This window comes from Pipra filicauda, unplaced genomic scaffold (genome assembly GCF_003945595.2).
Source record: "Pipra filicauda isolate LSUMZ 115617 unplaced genomic scaffold, ASM394559v2 scaffold358_size1319798_pilon, whole genome shotgun sequence".
In the NCBI taxonomy this organism is placed as follows: domain Eukaryota; kingdom Metazoa; phylum Chordata; class Aves; order Passeriformes; family Pipridae; genus Pipra; species Pipra filicauda.
In genome coordinates this window covers 425,621-440,880 of record NW_024104485.1, presented here as the reverse complement: position 1 = coordinate 440,880, position 15,260 = coordinate 425,621, and the positions used below count along the sequence as shown (strand labels likewise).

General features: G+C 39.0%; 1 protein-coding gene across 2 annotated transcripts in view; it reads left to right on the top strand.

Moving 5' to 3' along the window:
* The window catches only part of PIK3C3 (phosphatidylinositol 3-kinase catalytic subunit type 3), a 68,185-nt gene that overhangs the window by 790 nt on the left and 52,135 nt on the right, over nt 1-15,260 (top strand). For both annotated transcript variants that reach the window (XM_039384476.1, XM_027712644.2), the window contains exons 2-6: nt 1,962-2,150; nt 2,683-2,826; nt 4,900-5,029; nt 9,941-10,027; nt 12,151-12,246. In XM_039384476.1, the coding sequence (XP_039240410.1) occupies nt 2,020-2,150; nt 2,683-2,826; nt 4,900-5,029; nt 9,941-10,027; nt 12,151-12,246 (588 nt within the window). In that variant the 5' untranslated portion in view covers nt 1,962-2,019. The remainder of the gene's footprint in view (nt 1-1,961; nt 2,151-2,682; nt 2,827-4,899; nt 5,030-9,940; nt 10,028-12,150; nt 12,247-15,260) is intronic.

Sequence of the window (15,260 nt, the reverse complement as noted above, 5' to 3'; positions counted from 1 at the left end):
CCCTGGACGGGTGCGCTGACCCCGGAGTCCGGCGGTGCCCGGCTGCGGGCAGTGCTGGCCCGGCCCCGTATCCCTCACGACACCCGGGGCTGCGGGTGCCGCTCTCCGGGGAGGAGACGGGACGGGGCGGGCGAGGGGCCGGGCTGGAGCAGGGCTGCGAACTCAGATACCTGTGTGCTCGGGTCCTCTGAGGCAAAGATTGGTTGTCAGTGCAGTCTGGTAACTTTTCATCTGCCGGTGTCATAGAATCGCAGGATGGTTTGTGTTGGAAGGCACCTTAAAGCTCATCCAGTCCCACACTCCCCACCTCCACAGCCACCTCCCCCCCCCGCTGCCCTGGGCAGGGACACCTTCCACTAGCCCAGATTGCTCCAGATCCCATCCAACCTGGCCTTGGACACTGCCAGGGATGAGGCAGCCACATCTTCTCTGGGCAACCTGTGCCAGGGTCTCACCACCCTCACAGAGAAGAATTTTTTCCTAATATCTCATCTAAACCTACTCTCTCTCTCAGTTTGAAGCCATTTCCCCTTGTCCTGTCACTCCAGGCCTTTGTGCACAGCCTCGCCCTGTCTCTCGTTAAGTTCCTCTCACCTGCTGTAAGGCCACCACAGCTTGATCCTCAGTGATACGGGAAGGACACAAACTGGTGACACCCTTCCTGTTTCTTCCCATTCTCCCGTGAAAGCAAGATGCTCTTAGCCAGGTTTTTTATTGGAAGGTCCAGGTGCTGCAGCACCTAAGTATGTTCCCAGCTGCATATATGGAAGGACTTCCTCTGAAGCCGGAATTATCGTTCACTGGTGTATTTACCATTTTTTAAGTCACTTTACTGCATCACAGCAATGGGATGTTGACAGTTGTGCAGGAGGGATGTAGCTGGCTCTAAAATGTAGCGTGCCTGATGGCAATACATTAAAGTACATTACACTTTTCTGGCAAACTAACTTTGAGAAGGTTATTCAGGGTTATTTAACTTCTGAACAGGTGATAGTAGTGGAAGATGTCCCTGCTCATGGTAGGGGTTTGGAACAAGATGATCTTTAAGTTCCTTTCCAACCGAGGCTATCTGTGATACCTGAGTCAGAGGCATGTGTCCTCTTTGCTGTTTCATTCCACCAAACAAAATTAAATTAGCATTTTTTATTTTTTTTTTTTGCATTGGACTGTATGCCATCCTGGAATGTGCAGTGCTGGTTTTTTGCAAGTAACTTGTTCATCTGCTCTGAAGTGTTTTTGTGGTACAGATAGATTTCTGTTTGCTGGAAGGTTGATCTTACATGTTTTCCTGTCACCACCACAACAATTCCTTTTTTGTTTTAACATGTGCATCCACTGTCAGTTGTTTAATGTGTTTGATTGTTTTCATCATGGTCTAGCTGAAGCCTAAGAAATTCTGTCTTAATAGTAACATTGTGCAAAGTGTTGCAAGTTTTTTTTGAACAGTCTGCTTAATTGAACTTTGTTTTGTTGTTGATTTGAGAGATGACTGACATACGAAGCCAATCATACATTTCATAAATCTTAAAAATTAAGATTTACTTACCATTACTGGTTTGGAGGTTTGTTTTTTCCAAACAGTATTTTGAGTGCGTGTAATCTGATGTTTAGTTTGGTTTGTTGATAATAGCAGCATATGGCATCTCGTTGTTGCCCTGTTTAAGGTTCCTAAATTGAGAATCTGCAGGTTGTACTAGAAGAAGTTATCTCCATTGAAAAGGCAAACAAGTAATTCTTGCCCTGCTTTTCTCTCCCACCTCTAAATCAGAATAACAATGTGTTCTGTTCCTCTCTGGTCTGGATTTCACTACCAGCAAGTAATGCAAAGTGAGAATAGCCTTAGTACTGGGCAATCTAAATATGAGCTGTGGAACTACATTAGCACTTCTACTATGGATAAAACAAATTCTGGTTTATCTATGTTTTCTCTTTCTCTTTTTTCTCCTCTGTCCCTCCCGTAGAGGAAGTCTGGAAGGGAAAAGAGAACAGAAGAGTTACAAAGCTCTCTTAGAAGATCCAATGCTGAAGTTCTCAGGACTGTATCAAGATACCTGCTCTGACTTGTATGTAACTTGTCAGGTGTTTGCAGAGGGGAAACCTCTTGCTCTTCCAGTTAGAACTTCCTACAAGGCTTTCAGCACTAGATGGAAGTAAGTGACTTGCCTTTTATTTCCTCTTAATTGCTGGGGCATCAAGTAGTATGGATAGATATATATATGGTTTTTATTTCTGTCAGAAAGATTTGTTTTCTGTTGTCTTCTTCAAATGAGTTATGTTTTTTCAAGTGTCTGTATTGGTTAGTGTTACCCTGACAGCACAATACCAATATTTTGGTGAAATAGGTAAGTGATAAAATTGTTACTTTTGTTGTTACTTTGTTATTTTTAAAATTGTTACCTGGGCATGTTGTACTATCTAAGTGACTACTGAGGCCCGGACTAGCACATTTTCGTACTGTTTGCTGACAGCCTTGTCACTTAGTCATCGAGCCAGACTATTTTTTTTTGCTCTCTTGCCTTTTAGTCATGCTTAAGACAAGTATTTGAATGCTTAAAACCTGCAGGAAAATAGTCCTTCTGCCCTTGGAAATTCATATTCTGAAGAGAATTTGGGTTGCGTAAACTAATACAGAGTTACTTGAATTCTAAAGCTTTATGACTAATAAAAAGTGTTTCTCTGCAGCTGGAATGAGTGGCTGAAGCTGCCTGTGAAGTATCCAGACTTGCCTCGCAATGCACAGGTGGCTCTGACCATCTGGGATGTGTATGGCCCTGGTAAAGCAGTTCCTGTGGGAGGAACAACGGTCTCGCTCTTTGGGAAATATGGGTAAACTGCTTTTTCTTCTGTGGTGCACTTTTGAAGCTTGCTTGTGAGTAGTAAGGTAACAGTGGTTATGAGAGAGACATTTTTAAATCTTTCCTAAACCAGGTTAACAATTACATGTTTCAAAAATCAGATACATAGATTATTTACTCTATTACTTCCTGACTCTAATTTCATTCATGCTACAGTGTGGTATAAATGAACTCTTCTTCTGTGTAACACCAAAATTTAGGCTTTTTTTAAGATCTGCAGGTTTGGATTTAAAGGTAGCAAATGCTGAAATCACTTCATATCTATACTTTTGCAGCAGATGGATTCCAGTACTGATTACTTTAAATAATTGATTTAGTTGGCTTGCAATTGGGCAGCTAATGTCGTATTATTTATAGGGAATAAAACATCACTCAGTAAATCAGAGGTTTTCAAAGTTAATATTCTATGGTCCAATCGAGGGCATATCAAAAGGATCTTGACTGAGTGCACAGGAGACTTAAAAAATCGGATGTTGTTTGAGGAAAATTATGAGGTGCTGGTATTTTTTCTGGTTAGGCGTGAATGGTACATTTTCGGTAGGTCAGCATTGTAGTGTTCCTGTAAAATGTGACATGAACAATTTACAAGTATATGCAACAGGGGATGCTGTTGTATCCTTCTTTTCCAATCCACTCCGCTGGGATATGTTATTTTCTATACAACTGACTTTAAGCAAGTTTCTGACTACTGGGAGTCTGTTTCATTGAGTGTTTAGCCAACAGGTGTGCGGGAGGAGGTGTAAAGACTAATGAGGCTGAATAAAAGACTGGGAACACTTTCCTAGTAAGTACATAATGCTGGAACATGGGAAAAAATAGCCTGTTTTAACCAGGGAATACCAAATAACAAGGTTAAACTGAAGTGCAGGAGAAGTTTGGATTAGCCTTAGGACAGCTGTTCTCATGATGCTTGAATGCAGAAAGTGATTGTAGAGGGAGAGGTTGTATGTCTTTCATTGAGGATACTGCTTTGACAAAAATGATTGCCATAGTCTTAGGGCAGAAAATTGTACTGGGTAAACTGGACTGTGCCCCAACGACTGCTGGTAGAGCACAGCACGTGGAAAATGGTAGAAGTAAAGTCAATTAATAATTCTTATTTACAGCATGTTGGACCTTGGTAGTTGTATTCCACGAAGTGATGTGTAAATTTAAGGTCAGACGGTCCTTCTCATTGTTATTTCTCATTTTTAAGGGTTGCCTTTTTAAGGTGTTCATTTCAGTTGTATTTACCTGAAGTTGTTAGAGTTAAGTGATCAACTATGGCAAAGGTACTGCGCTTCATTTCTTGGAGCGTCTTTTATCGGTGGATCCGCACACATATGCAAGGGCCGCAGGGTTTTGCAGAGAGAAGACGTGGTCGCTTACCCTGCGAACTAGTGTTCTTCCTTTTTCCCCTTCCAGTGTCTGTACACTGTACGAGACACTTTCCCAATTCTCATCAATTTCACTTTCTTTTTTACATCCCCCTCATACTTCCCGGTCCCCCTCTGGTTCCCTTTCTGTTGCTGAGAAATATATCTGGGTGTGTGGAGGGTTGTGGCCTTTTTTTTTTTTCTTCGTGTGTTTTTTTTATTTGGCAGCTCAGAAGGCTGCTTTATGTCCGTTGACCTTCAAATGAAACTTAGGTAGCTTTTTAGTTGATGTTTTTGGGGGGGTTGGCAGACCTAAAGTTACTGTTGTAATTTGCACATCAAGAGAAATACTTTCTGCTTCATTACAAATAATAAAGCTACGAAGGTTGAGCTCTGTCCTCAGTTTGTGTTTGTACCACCCCCACTGACTTTGGGAATTACCCATTTATCTTCCACTTGCCAAATAAATTATCTCAGGCTTAATATTTCTTCTAAACTCTATGTGCCAGTAAAATGAAGGCTGTAGGGGGCACAAGATGCAAGTCACTTTTGCAGTAGAGTTCAGTTACGAACTTTTGTAGTTTTGGCAAAGCAAGCTGCTTCATTTTGTAGCAGCTGCTGATGTATTTTGATGCCTGACGGCTGCATTACTTTGAATTTACTGAAGTGATTCCACATTTTCCCTGCAGGATGTTTCGACAAGGAATGCATGACTTGAAAGTCTGGCCCAATGTGGAAGCCGATGGCTCAGAGCCCACCAAAACTCCTGGGAGAACCAGCAGCACAGTCTCTGAAGATCAAATGAGCCGCTTAGCAAAGGTAATGGAATAGCAAGTAACTTTTAAAATGTATGTGACGCACTTCACTGGAGTGAAAGGAAGACAGGCTGCCCATTCTGTTTTCTCACGTGAAAGCTCCTTTCCTTTGGTTGTTTAGGTATTTCACAGGATTTATACGAAGGAGTGAACTAGATCATGCTCTGAAGTGTTTTTTTGAAAGGGGACATACAAGTAACTTCTACTACACGGAGCATTCTGTTGCAACAGCTTAACATTCAAATTCCATCAGATTTAGTAAGAACATCTCCTACCAGTAACTTGTGAGGACAGTCTAGTTTCTTTCAGAAGCCATCCTTCAGCTTTAAAGCTGTCTGATGTAGTGTTTACATGTGTGTGACATACCTCTACGTTAGAAAGAACTTGAATATATAAATACATATTCATTTCAGCTCATGAATATGTATTTATATTAGTATTTTATTCTCCAAGCTTTTGATGACAGAGTATATTCTTGCCATCAAAACTACTGCTTCAATTGATTAGAAAATGTTAGTTATTGAAATGTTTTGCTAGCTGATCTCTTGATTATTCAGGTAAGATTACCCCAAACTTTGCAAACCACTCAATCCACTTACTCTCTGAGCTTTCTTCTTAGTCTTGGTCTCTTAGTTTTCATCCTCACCTTTGTACAATTTCCACTGAAAATAAGTCCAGTGCTATAAATGCATTCACTTTCTCATCTAGACATTTATCACAGCAATAAATTAACTTTCATCTAGGGTCTGTCTTTTATTAGTTCACATAGAATTTATAATGGAAAACTCATTAAAGCCACTTGATCATAGTAGAATAAATCCCCTCTGGCCTACAGAATCTCTGTAGAGAGACACTAAATATCAGGGCTTGCTTACAGTTCATCAGATGGTTACATGATGTATGAAGTGGGTTTCTGAGAAAGGGTTTTACAGTGTAGGCCTTCCCTTTCGTGTTAGTTCTGTTAAGTAACCTTAGCATTTTCTTATTTATACTCTCTAGCTCAAGAAGCACAAATAATGTGGACTATTTCGGTCTTAAAATAGCTGGTTCTGCTGTAGCCTGTTCTTTTTCTCAAAGCCTCTGAGCAATAGGAGGGAATTCTTCTTTCACATCCCATTTGAGAGTTGTAGTTAATGGCTAACAAAAAGCTGATAACATCACTGCCCCCATTCTTTTCTTCTGAAAGCTGTTTTGGGAGATACTAATTTCTGAGAGATGAGAGTATTCTCATTGGTATTTTGTTGTGGTCTTTTATAAAAACATTTTACCATCAGATGGCAACGAAATGAGTAGGGTTTTTGGGTGGTGTATCTGTGGGAGTTTTCATTTGCACAGAGGAGGTTCTTGTGATGTGACATTCCTAAATAGCCATTGTTTGAGCACAATCAGCTTCAGTTTTTCTAGGACTTACTCATCAGTTGCTGAATGCCTCCTCATGCTATTCTGTGTAAAGGTATATTTAAACATAGGTAAGAGGAAAACAAGTAACTCTTGAGAAAAGCTTGTGGAAGGACCTTTTCTCCATCTAAAAGATAACTTTTTTCTGGACATGCTCTTAGTTCATGTCTGTAGGTGGTATTTATTATTACAGGGAATTTTTATAAAATCAGTGACTGGCTGGTGAAGGAGTTGCATCGTTTTACCTTGAATAATTGGTACTGTGGCAAGTCTCCCTTTTCATGTTGAGGTAGCATACCATTGTGCTCTTACAAAACACTTGAATCTTGCTGGTAAAATTGCTACTGATGAAAAAGCCATGGCTTGGCATCCTGGAGGCATTGTGAACGTAGATTTTTTGTGTACTAAGGAATATTAATGAGAAGAGTGTAGAGTACCTTACCATGCTCAAATATTAATGACATTAAGATATCCCTCCCATGAGTGGTGTGTTAATTTATTCTGCTTAAACTAAAACTACTCTTAAGTTCTTTTTGATCCATTCATTTCCCTCACACCTTCTGCTGGCTGAATGAAATTAGGTAATAATAATGTTGAGACACTATCTAAAGGGATGCCTCTTATTTAGTAGCAGATGATGAGTAGTTCTTTCCCTGAAGGGAATGCACTACCTTCTCTCTTATTTTAAGCTTTAAATATTAATCCAAGAGAACAGTTCTTCATGTGTACATACATGCCTACAGATCTCCTGGGTCTTGTATGCAGACCTAATTAATTGCTGTATTATGACTTTTTTCCTCTATAAGGGAGGCTTAGAGGTTTAAGATACTAATGATTTTCTTCTAAAACATACAAAATTACTTTTTTTTCTTTATTCTCTAGTGCAGTGAACAAGAAAATGAGCTAAGAATTTGTGACCAAGTTATCTAAATAACATGTTTTTCCCCAGGACTTTGATAAATGCTATCCTCAATCTTTGTGTCAATACTATATGCAAATATGTGGTATTCTGAAAACTTTGATGCTTTGGTTTAAGATGGGGCTTAGAGGGGCTGCCTTGAATAAGTAAGTAAGAAAAATATTTTTCTTAGATAAAAAAAACACTAGAGAGTAACTTAGAAGTGGGTAGAGTGGTGGACATGGAAGGGTGAAGAATTTCTTCATCTCTAAGGAATTTCTTCATTGCTGAGAGTGAGAAGACCTGTTCTGTGCACTATATAGGACATTTCTGAATACATTAAGTGATGGTGTCCAGCCTGTCTGAAACAGCATTTTGGGTTATAACTGGTGTACTTGCTGCTGGTTCTCTGCTTTTGAAGTGTATTATGAAGTTGCATATGAGGCAAAGGCCAAGTCCTGTATTATCCTTTTAGTACAATCCTGCCACATTCTGTCTCTGCAATATTGCTGAGATGAAATTTGATGAACTGGCTGCAGAATATAGCAAAAGATGGCAAAAAAATTATTACTGTGTTGTGCTTGTGTTTACATTACATTCAGCTAAGCTGAAAGAACCCAGAGACTGAATTTTTGTGCTTTGTTTACATCTAACATCCTGAAGTTTTATTAAGGATTAGACTTTGCCATGCTCCCTGTCTTGTCCTTCCTTTTCTTTTTGTGCTGTTAAGTTTCTGAAGTTTGTGGAGTCTGAAGACGAGCTGTTCCAGAGTTTACTGGAGACAAACTAAATGAGAAAAGCCCCTACTATATACTGAATGGAGCTAATTCTTCGAAGTTGCAATGGTCTTCCAAACTTTGCATCAAAATGTAACTCCTTGTATGAAGGTGTGCTGTGGTCTAGAGCCTAAAGAAATGCTAGGTGAATCAGCTGCTGCAAGTAAACAGTCTCATAGTTGTTACTGGATTGTGTTTCTGTGTTTCATGGAACAGGTTCAGAACAAAGGGCATCAGATGCTCATGGCTAGTTTACTATTTTAGTGCCTCTTGAAATGGCCAATCCTGAGCAAATCTGGAAATCAGTTAAAAAAATAAAAAAGGCAGATTTTTTCTCCCAGCTGAATAGCTTTTTAGTTGCTTTTTAAATTGTGGCTGCTTTTGATTAGTCCTTTACTTTAGTAGAGCCAAGAACTATAGTTGAGGATTAATATTCAGTGGAAAATTTTAAACCTCATCTCTAGTAGACTTAGTAGGAACTAAGAATCAGAAAAGCTAAATTAGATGACATGTTTGTGAAATGAATGATTGTTGGCATTCAGAGCTAATGCCGTGCTTGCTTTCATTAGTAATCTGCCTTAAAATTTATTTCCAGTCTTGAGAGGGTGCAGAGGCCATGGTGTGGGCTGTAGCGTTTTACTGGCTCTTTCTAGCATAAACTTTTTCTAAGAAAACTAAATTATTTGGGAGTTTCATTTCCTACTTAGAGGTAGGAACCAGTATCCAAAGTTTGCTAGACCCAAATTAAACCCTGGGGAGTTGAATAAGAGGAAAAAGAACCCAAAGGACTTGTTTGAAATGTCAGGATGTCACTGGGGAAAGTGACCAAGCAAGATGGTCTGTTGTTCGATATGAAGGGGCAGTTGATAGGTGTGTGAAAAGACAAGTCTTAAATCTGCTGTGTCTTGTTTTGCTCCTGGGTGGGTAGGTTGACCACAGAACAAAGTTAATGAAATAGCAGTTGTAATCTTTCCCTTAATAAGAACAATTCTGACAGGTCTCTTCACTAGCCATTTTCTAGACAGATACTGATTTCTTTAAGACATGAAGAAACTTAGTCTTCTAGTCCCTCTGGATCTCCTCTTGCATACCACAAGAATTACTGATTTTTTGAAGATCACTTGTGATTTCTGAGGAGCTGAAAAGATGATCTTATTTGTATTCATGTGGTCTGCTGCTGAATGTCCTGTAAGCAATTACGTGATAGTACATCTGAAACTGCAGTTAGTATGTTCATGTCTTATCTTCTCTTCCACTCTTAAGTAGTCCTTCAAACAAATCAACATCCTTGCTAGTACTACAGCAATTTGTAGATGCAGGAGCAAAACCTGAACTGCTTATCAGGTGACTAAAACAAAGAGAGAAGAAGCTGTCTATGACTTGCTCTAAGTCTTCAGCTGACCCTGACCCTTTGTGATCCCAGTCTGGAAACTTGTTTAGGTAAGGCTGACAAGGGCAGAATTATTCAATATGGATAGTTTTTGAAATAGCTTATATTTGTTTGGCTTGGTAAGTTTTAGTGTATGAAACATAGTAACACAAAATATCTTTTTTATGTGACTTTACTTCAAAAATGGTTTCGATGTGTTAAAAATGCAAAGATGATGAATAATGGTGTTTGCTGTGACTGGTATTTTAGATTGTAGAATTATTTTTATGACATAGCTTAGCTGTTATCAAGGATTTACTATGTGTACACTGTACAATGTTTCGTGGGGTTTTTTTCCAGTTCCCTTATTTTTTTCCCCTGATTTTGTGTTAGTGTCTCTGTTACATTATAACTTTGGTATTCTTTTTCTTGCTCTGAGCAATTTAAATGTTATCATTGTGTTTTTTCGTGCAGCTCACCAAGTCTCATCGGCAAGGTCACATGGTGAAAGTGGACTGGCTGGACAGACTGACCTTTAGAGAAATAGAAATGATCAATGAGGTAGGTCATTGAACGTCAGATTTATAATTTTGGGGGGTTTTAACTTGCTAATATGAAACCTTCCCGTGCTTAGGAGACCAACTCTCAAGTACTTGTCCTGTTTTTCTTTAACTGCCACTGTCTATGATAAATAATTCTGTAAGCTTCCAAAGATGATTTTATTTCAGCAATAATAAGAATAATAGGATAGTTTGAGTTGGGAGGGACATTTAAAGGCCATCTAGTCCATCCCCCCTACAATGAGCAGGGACATCTTACACTAGATCAGGTTGCTCTGGGCCTGCCCAGACTGGCCTCGAGTGCTTCTGGGGATGAGGTTTCTACCATCTCTCTGGGCAACCTGTGCCAGTGTCTCACCGCTCTCACAGTAAAGCACTTCACCTAATATCCAGTCTAACCCTACCCTTTGTCAGTGCAAAGCCATTTGCCCTTGTTCTGTCACTTCATGCCTTGTCCAAAGTCCCTCTCTAGCTCTCTCGGAGCCCCTTTAGGCTTTGGAAAGGGATCTAAGGTCTTCCTGGATCCTTTTCTTCTCCAGGCTGAACAGCCCCAACTCTCAGCCTGTCTCCATAACAGAGGTGCTTCAGCTCTCACAGCATCTTAATGGCCTCCTCTGGACTCACTCCAGCAGGTCCACATCTCTTTTGTGCTGAGGTCCCAGAGCTGGACACAGCACTTCAGGTGGGGTCTCACCAGAGCAGAGGGGCAGAATTCCCCCCTCACCTTCTGCCCACGGTGTTTTGGGTGCAGCCCAGCACACAGTTGGTTTCTGAGCAGCGAGCGCACGGTGCCGGGTCATGTCCAGCTTTTCGTCCACCAGAACAGACAAGTGTCTTAAGTGTTTTCAGCTTCAAGTAAACTAGATCACAGAAGACAGACTTTATTAATAAATTGGAACAGCTTGGAACAAACACTGTTGGGCATGACTAACTTAGCTCTAGGTTTTAGGTTGTGATGGGAAGCTTTTTAGACATATGGTCTGGTCCTTGACTTTAGACCTTTCCAACTCTATTTTTTTAATTTTGGATACTGAGGAAAGACATTTGTAAGATTTGAATGAATATTTTAAAAAATAATAATCTTGTAGTTCAATATCTGAGTGAGATATTAACCCTGACTGAGCAAAATCACCTTCAAACTGTTTAACTCATTATATCCCTCTTGCACCACAGAACTCTGTTTTCTGCTTTGTGCTCTGAGATTTTTGTTGTCTAATTTATAATTAGACCTTTTGGAATCAGATTTTTTGTTTAACTGAAATTTGTGTTTTTATAAACTCTTAAGAATGGTTTTTTTTAGAAACAAGTCTATAATCTTTTTTATCCCCCTTTTTTTTTGTTTTCCCCTCTTTACTTACTGCAAAAGTACAGAAAAATAAAAGTTACTAGTTCCTAGAGCAGTGCTTTAAATAGAGAACCACTTTGCCTATGCTAGAAAGTCAATCCATTATTAATACATTAAATGAACTGAAATTGCTCACTGTTGAAAGGGATGTGTGGGTTTTTTATTAAATGTACATTCCTGGTGATGGTTATGTATAATAACTTCTTTCTTGTTTCCCATCTAGATTCTAAAATTCTAAGCACTTTTTCTAGGTAAAGCATCTAAAAAATGCATACATGAGCAAATCTTCCTCTGAAAGTGAATGAGCTGCAAATCTAATCTTGTAGTCCAGGCTCACTTGGCCTTTTTTATGGTGTTGTCTTAAAAAGTGATTTTTTTTCATATCTTCTGTTTTTTGTCTTTGACGTGCATAATTGTATGTAATGGTTTGGGGAGGGGGGAAGCAAGCACCAACAACCTGGTGGTCACCTGGTTATTCTTTGTTGCATTTTTTCACACCTTTAGCCCACAGTTGGAAGGCTCTGATGAAAAAAGGTTTTTATCTGTTACATGTGGATGTTTATCATGAAGTGGGAATGTGAGGTAGTAAGAATGTCAGGAAAGAGGTGATACGGTCTCGAGTAGTGCTGTGAAATGATTAACTGAATAATTGCTGCAAAAACCGATAACCTAATTAATCAGTTGCAGCACAAAGGAAGTAGGGTAATTGCTGTACTGAGAATGCTGAAGATTGATGCCCTGCAATAAATGATACACATCTGTGGTGGTTCTTTTCTCAGAGGGAAAAGCGAAGTTCCAATTTTATGTACCTGATGATTGAATTCCGCTGCGTCAAGTGTGATGATAAAGAATATGGAATAGTTTACTACGAAAAGGTATGTACCTTGAAGGCTTTATGGTTGTCCTTAAAAAGCAACATATGCACCAAAAATGTTTTTTTTTTTCTACTGAGGTGAAATATTCTGCTGCAGGATAGCAGCAGACAGCTGTCAGTGGCAATTGTTTATGTACATACAAATCAAACAGTATAAATGCAACAGGATTGCAGAAGTCAGTCATTTGTGTAATAGAGTTCAAGATTACAGAATTTAACAAGTGTGAGTGATTAAAAAGTTTCTGATTTATAGTTCCTTCAGTCATCCAGCAGTACTTTCAGAGTAGCTATATGTAGAATTATGACTTAGATCAGGAAGAAACGTACCTGTATTGAGTGGTGACTTTCTAAAAGATGAGTTATTAAAACTTTGCACAGGATCTCTGCTGGTGAATATTTTCTGTAAAATGAACAAATATAGAAGCTTAGTCTTCCATGCTGAAAGTACTGTGGAAGTAGTTGAGTAAAACACTTCTGAACTGTAATGTCTTGCATCTTTTCTTGCTGTTTATGAAACAGATCTCCAAAATGATGCCTTCAGTATTTTTTTTGAGTTATAATTTAATGGGGTGAAGGATTAACAGTGAGATTAACAGTCAGCAGTGTGGCATTGGAACGCATTATCATTACTTTTATGGACCTGTGTGTTGTGGAAAGACCCACTCAGATAGAAAAAGCAGTATATCTGTAATCTCTTCTCAAAGAAAAATGCCTCTTAAATTTTTCAGCGTGTTTAGATTTGTAAGAAGTCAGAAAGTTACTGAGTAATGCAGCTTCATGAGAAGGAGAAAGAGGGTAGAAAAAGAGGCTAGAGTCCTTCTGAGATTAGAATTACTAAGTTTAAGGAGCATCTATTCTGAGAATTTTAAAGAGTCGTACTGTAATTCAGTACACTAAAACGTTAATACAATAGGAAATGGATTACAAGTATTTCTCTGTTTGTGACAACATTACCAGTTGATGTGGACAGAAAAGCTGTGATCCAGCTTAAAATTCTTGAAGAAGGTAGTGAAAAATACAGTAATAAATGGCAAAAAGCAGGATTGCAAAAATAAAATAAAAATCTGAGAAGATACAGGTTGGAATCTGCTTCAACTGTATGATCTGTTGCAAGTTAAAGCTTGTTTTTTGTTTGACCTTTGGGTGTGTTTTTTGGGGTTGGTTTTTTTGGTGTTAGTTTGGGGGTTTTTTGGAAAGGGGCAGTTGATTTGATTTTCTTTTTGTTGTTTTGTTTTTCTTTTAGTTTAGTTTCTTGGTGAATTTGGGTAATTGTAGTGAAACTGTGCCTTAGGCAGATGTCTAGGTTATCTCTTTAGCATTTCTTTTTTGTTTGGACTGTAGCTGACCATGCGACCTCGCTCCATGTTTCAAAAATCTTTTTGCTCGTTTCATAGTGCTTCTGTACACTTATCCTAGAACCAGCAGTTGCAGGGGACAAAACTCCCTTCTGTTACAAATCACGGTGAAACCTACAATGTATCAGATTCCCCCATGAAACAAAGTAAAGCTCTTTACTTCTGTGGAAGTCAAGGAAATATTTGTCTGGCGAGCATAACAGAATATGATAAAAACATTTAAATGTTTTACTAACAGTTAGCTTTTTACATGAGAATGTTCCGTACATTTCTCAGGTGCAAACAGAGGAGGATGCCTGCTGTGTGGTCTTGTGTCCTCTTGGCTCTTTTCTTTTCATAAAAGAACATGACGTTCCTAAAAATGACTTCTCTCCCTTACCCCCAGCAACCTGCTATTACAGATGAATTGTTCCTGATTTACACACATGACATTTTTTTTTCCCCCATCATTATAGTTTTACAGATGTGCAAGGTGCAGGAAAGAAGATTCAGACTTTGAGCATGCATCTTTCTTTTGACAGATGCTTCTGAAGCATGTTAAGAGTGCATGGAACAGAATAACTATGAATTGTCTGCTCTTGTGGAAATAAAGTAATTGAATGTGTAATAGTACATATTAGAGCTATACCTAACTGCAGTTTGAGGGATTTGTTGTTATTAAGTAGCTTTTCAACAATTTCTTGACCCTTTTCTGACAGCAGTAGGAAATGGTACATAAATTAGTGCCTGTTTTCTCGGTTTTGTCATGCTTCCAATTACAGCCTGCAGTATATGTATGGGGCATCACCAATCCAGTGCACTGAGCATAATGAAAGTGGGTTCTGTTGTCACCTGCCTGTGACCGATAGTCAAAGTGGAGATTACTTGTCACACTTTTGTTGATGTATTTGTTTTCAAGTGTTTAGGAAGAAGTAGCCTGTTAAACAGCGGCTGATAGAATTTGAGATTCTTTGACTCGGCATTCAATTACGATGAAGTAACAGTGTCTCTTTCCATGTTCTCTGTTGACTTCATTTTAATACAGCACCCAAGACGTGAGGGATAGAGTCAGCGAGTAATGAGAGCGTCTCTCCTGGTTCTCCATTTAGGCAGAAATTCAGTGTGAATTACCAAGAACAAATAACATCAGCATTTATCATTTATGTATTTTTGGGCAGATTTCAAGTGAAACCTGTGTTTGAATAAATGATTGCACTGCTGCATCCAGTTTATTGAAAAGAAAAGGAGAAGTTTGATTATCAGAGACCTTTTCATGGATTTGAAGAAAGAAAAAGTAGTGTCTGCAGCACTGCTTGTCCTTTTACTTTTTGTGTGGGAGAAGTTGGATCTCATTGGTGTTACTTGAAATGATGTTTTGGTTAAATAATAAGATAATTAAAACCTACTTATTTACTGGTGTTGCAAAACTGATTTTCAGGCAAGTACAGAAGAATGCTGTTGGTTTGGAAAATTTTGCAGATTTTGTCAACTGTCTTAAATGGACTCTAATATTTATATAAAGTCACACACACTGACTTTAATGTAGTGAAATACCTCTATAGCTCTGTAGCACAGCAGTTTAAAGCAAGTTAGTGCTGTTTAGTGTTGATGTTGCTTTTCTGGTGGCAGAATAGCAGGTCATCCCAGGTTCTGGTTGCTGCGGGAAGTGTTGCAGCCAAGA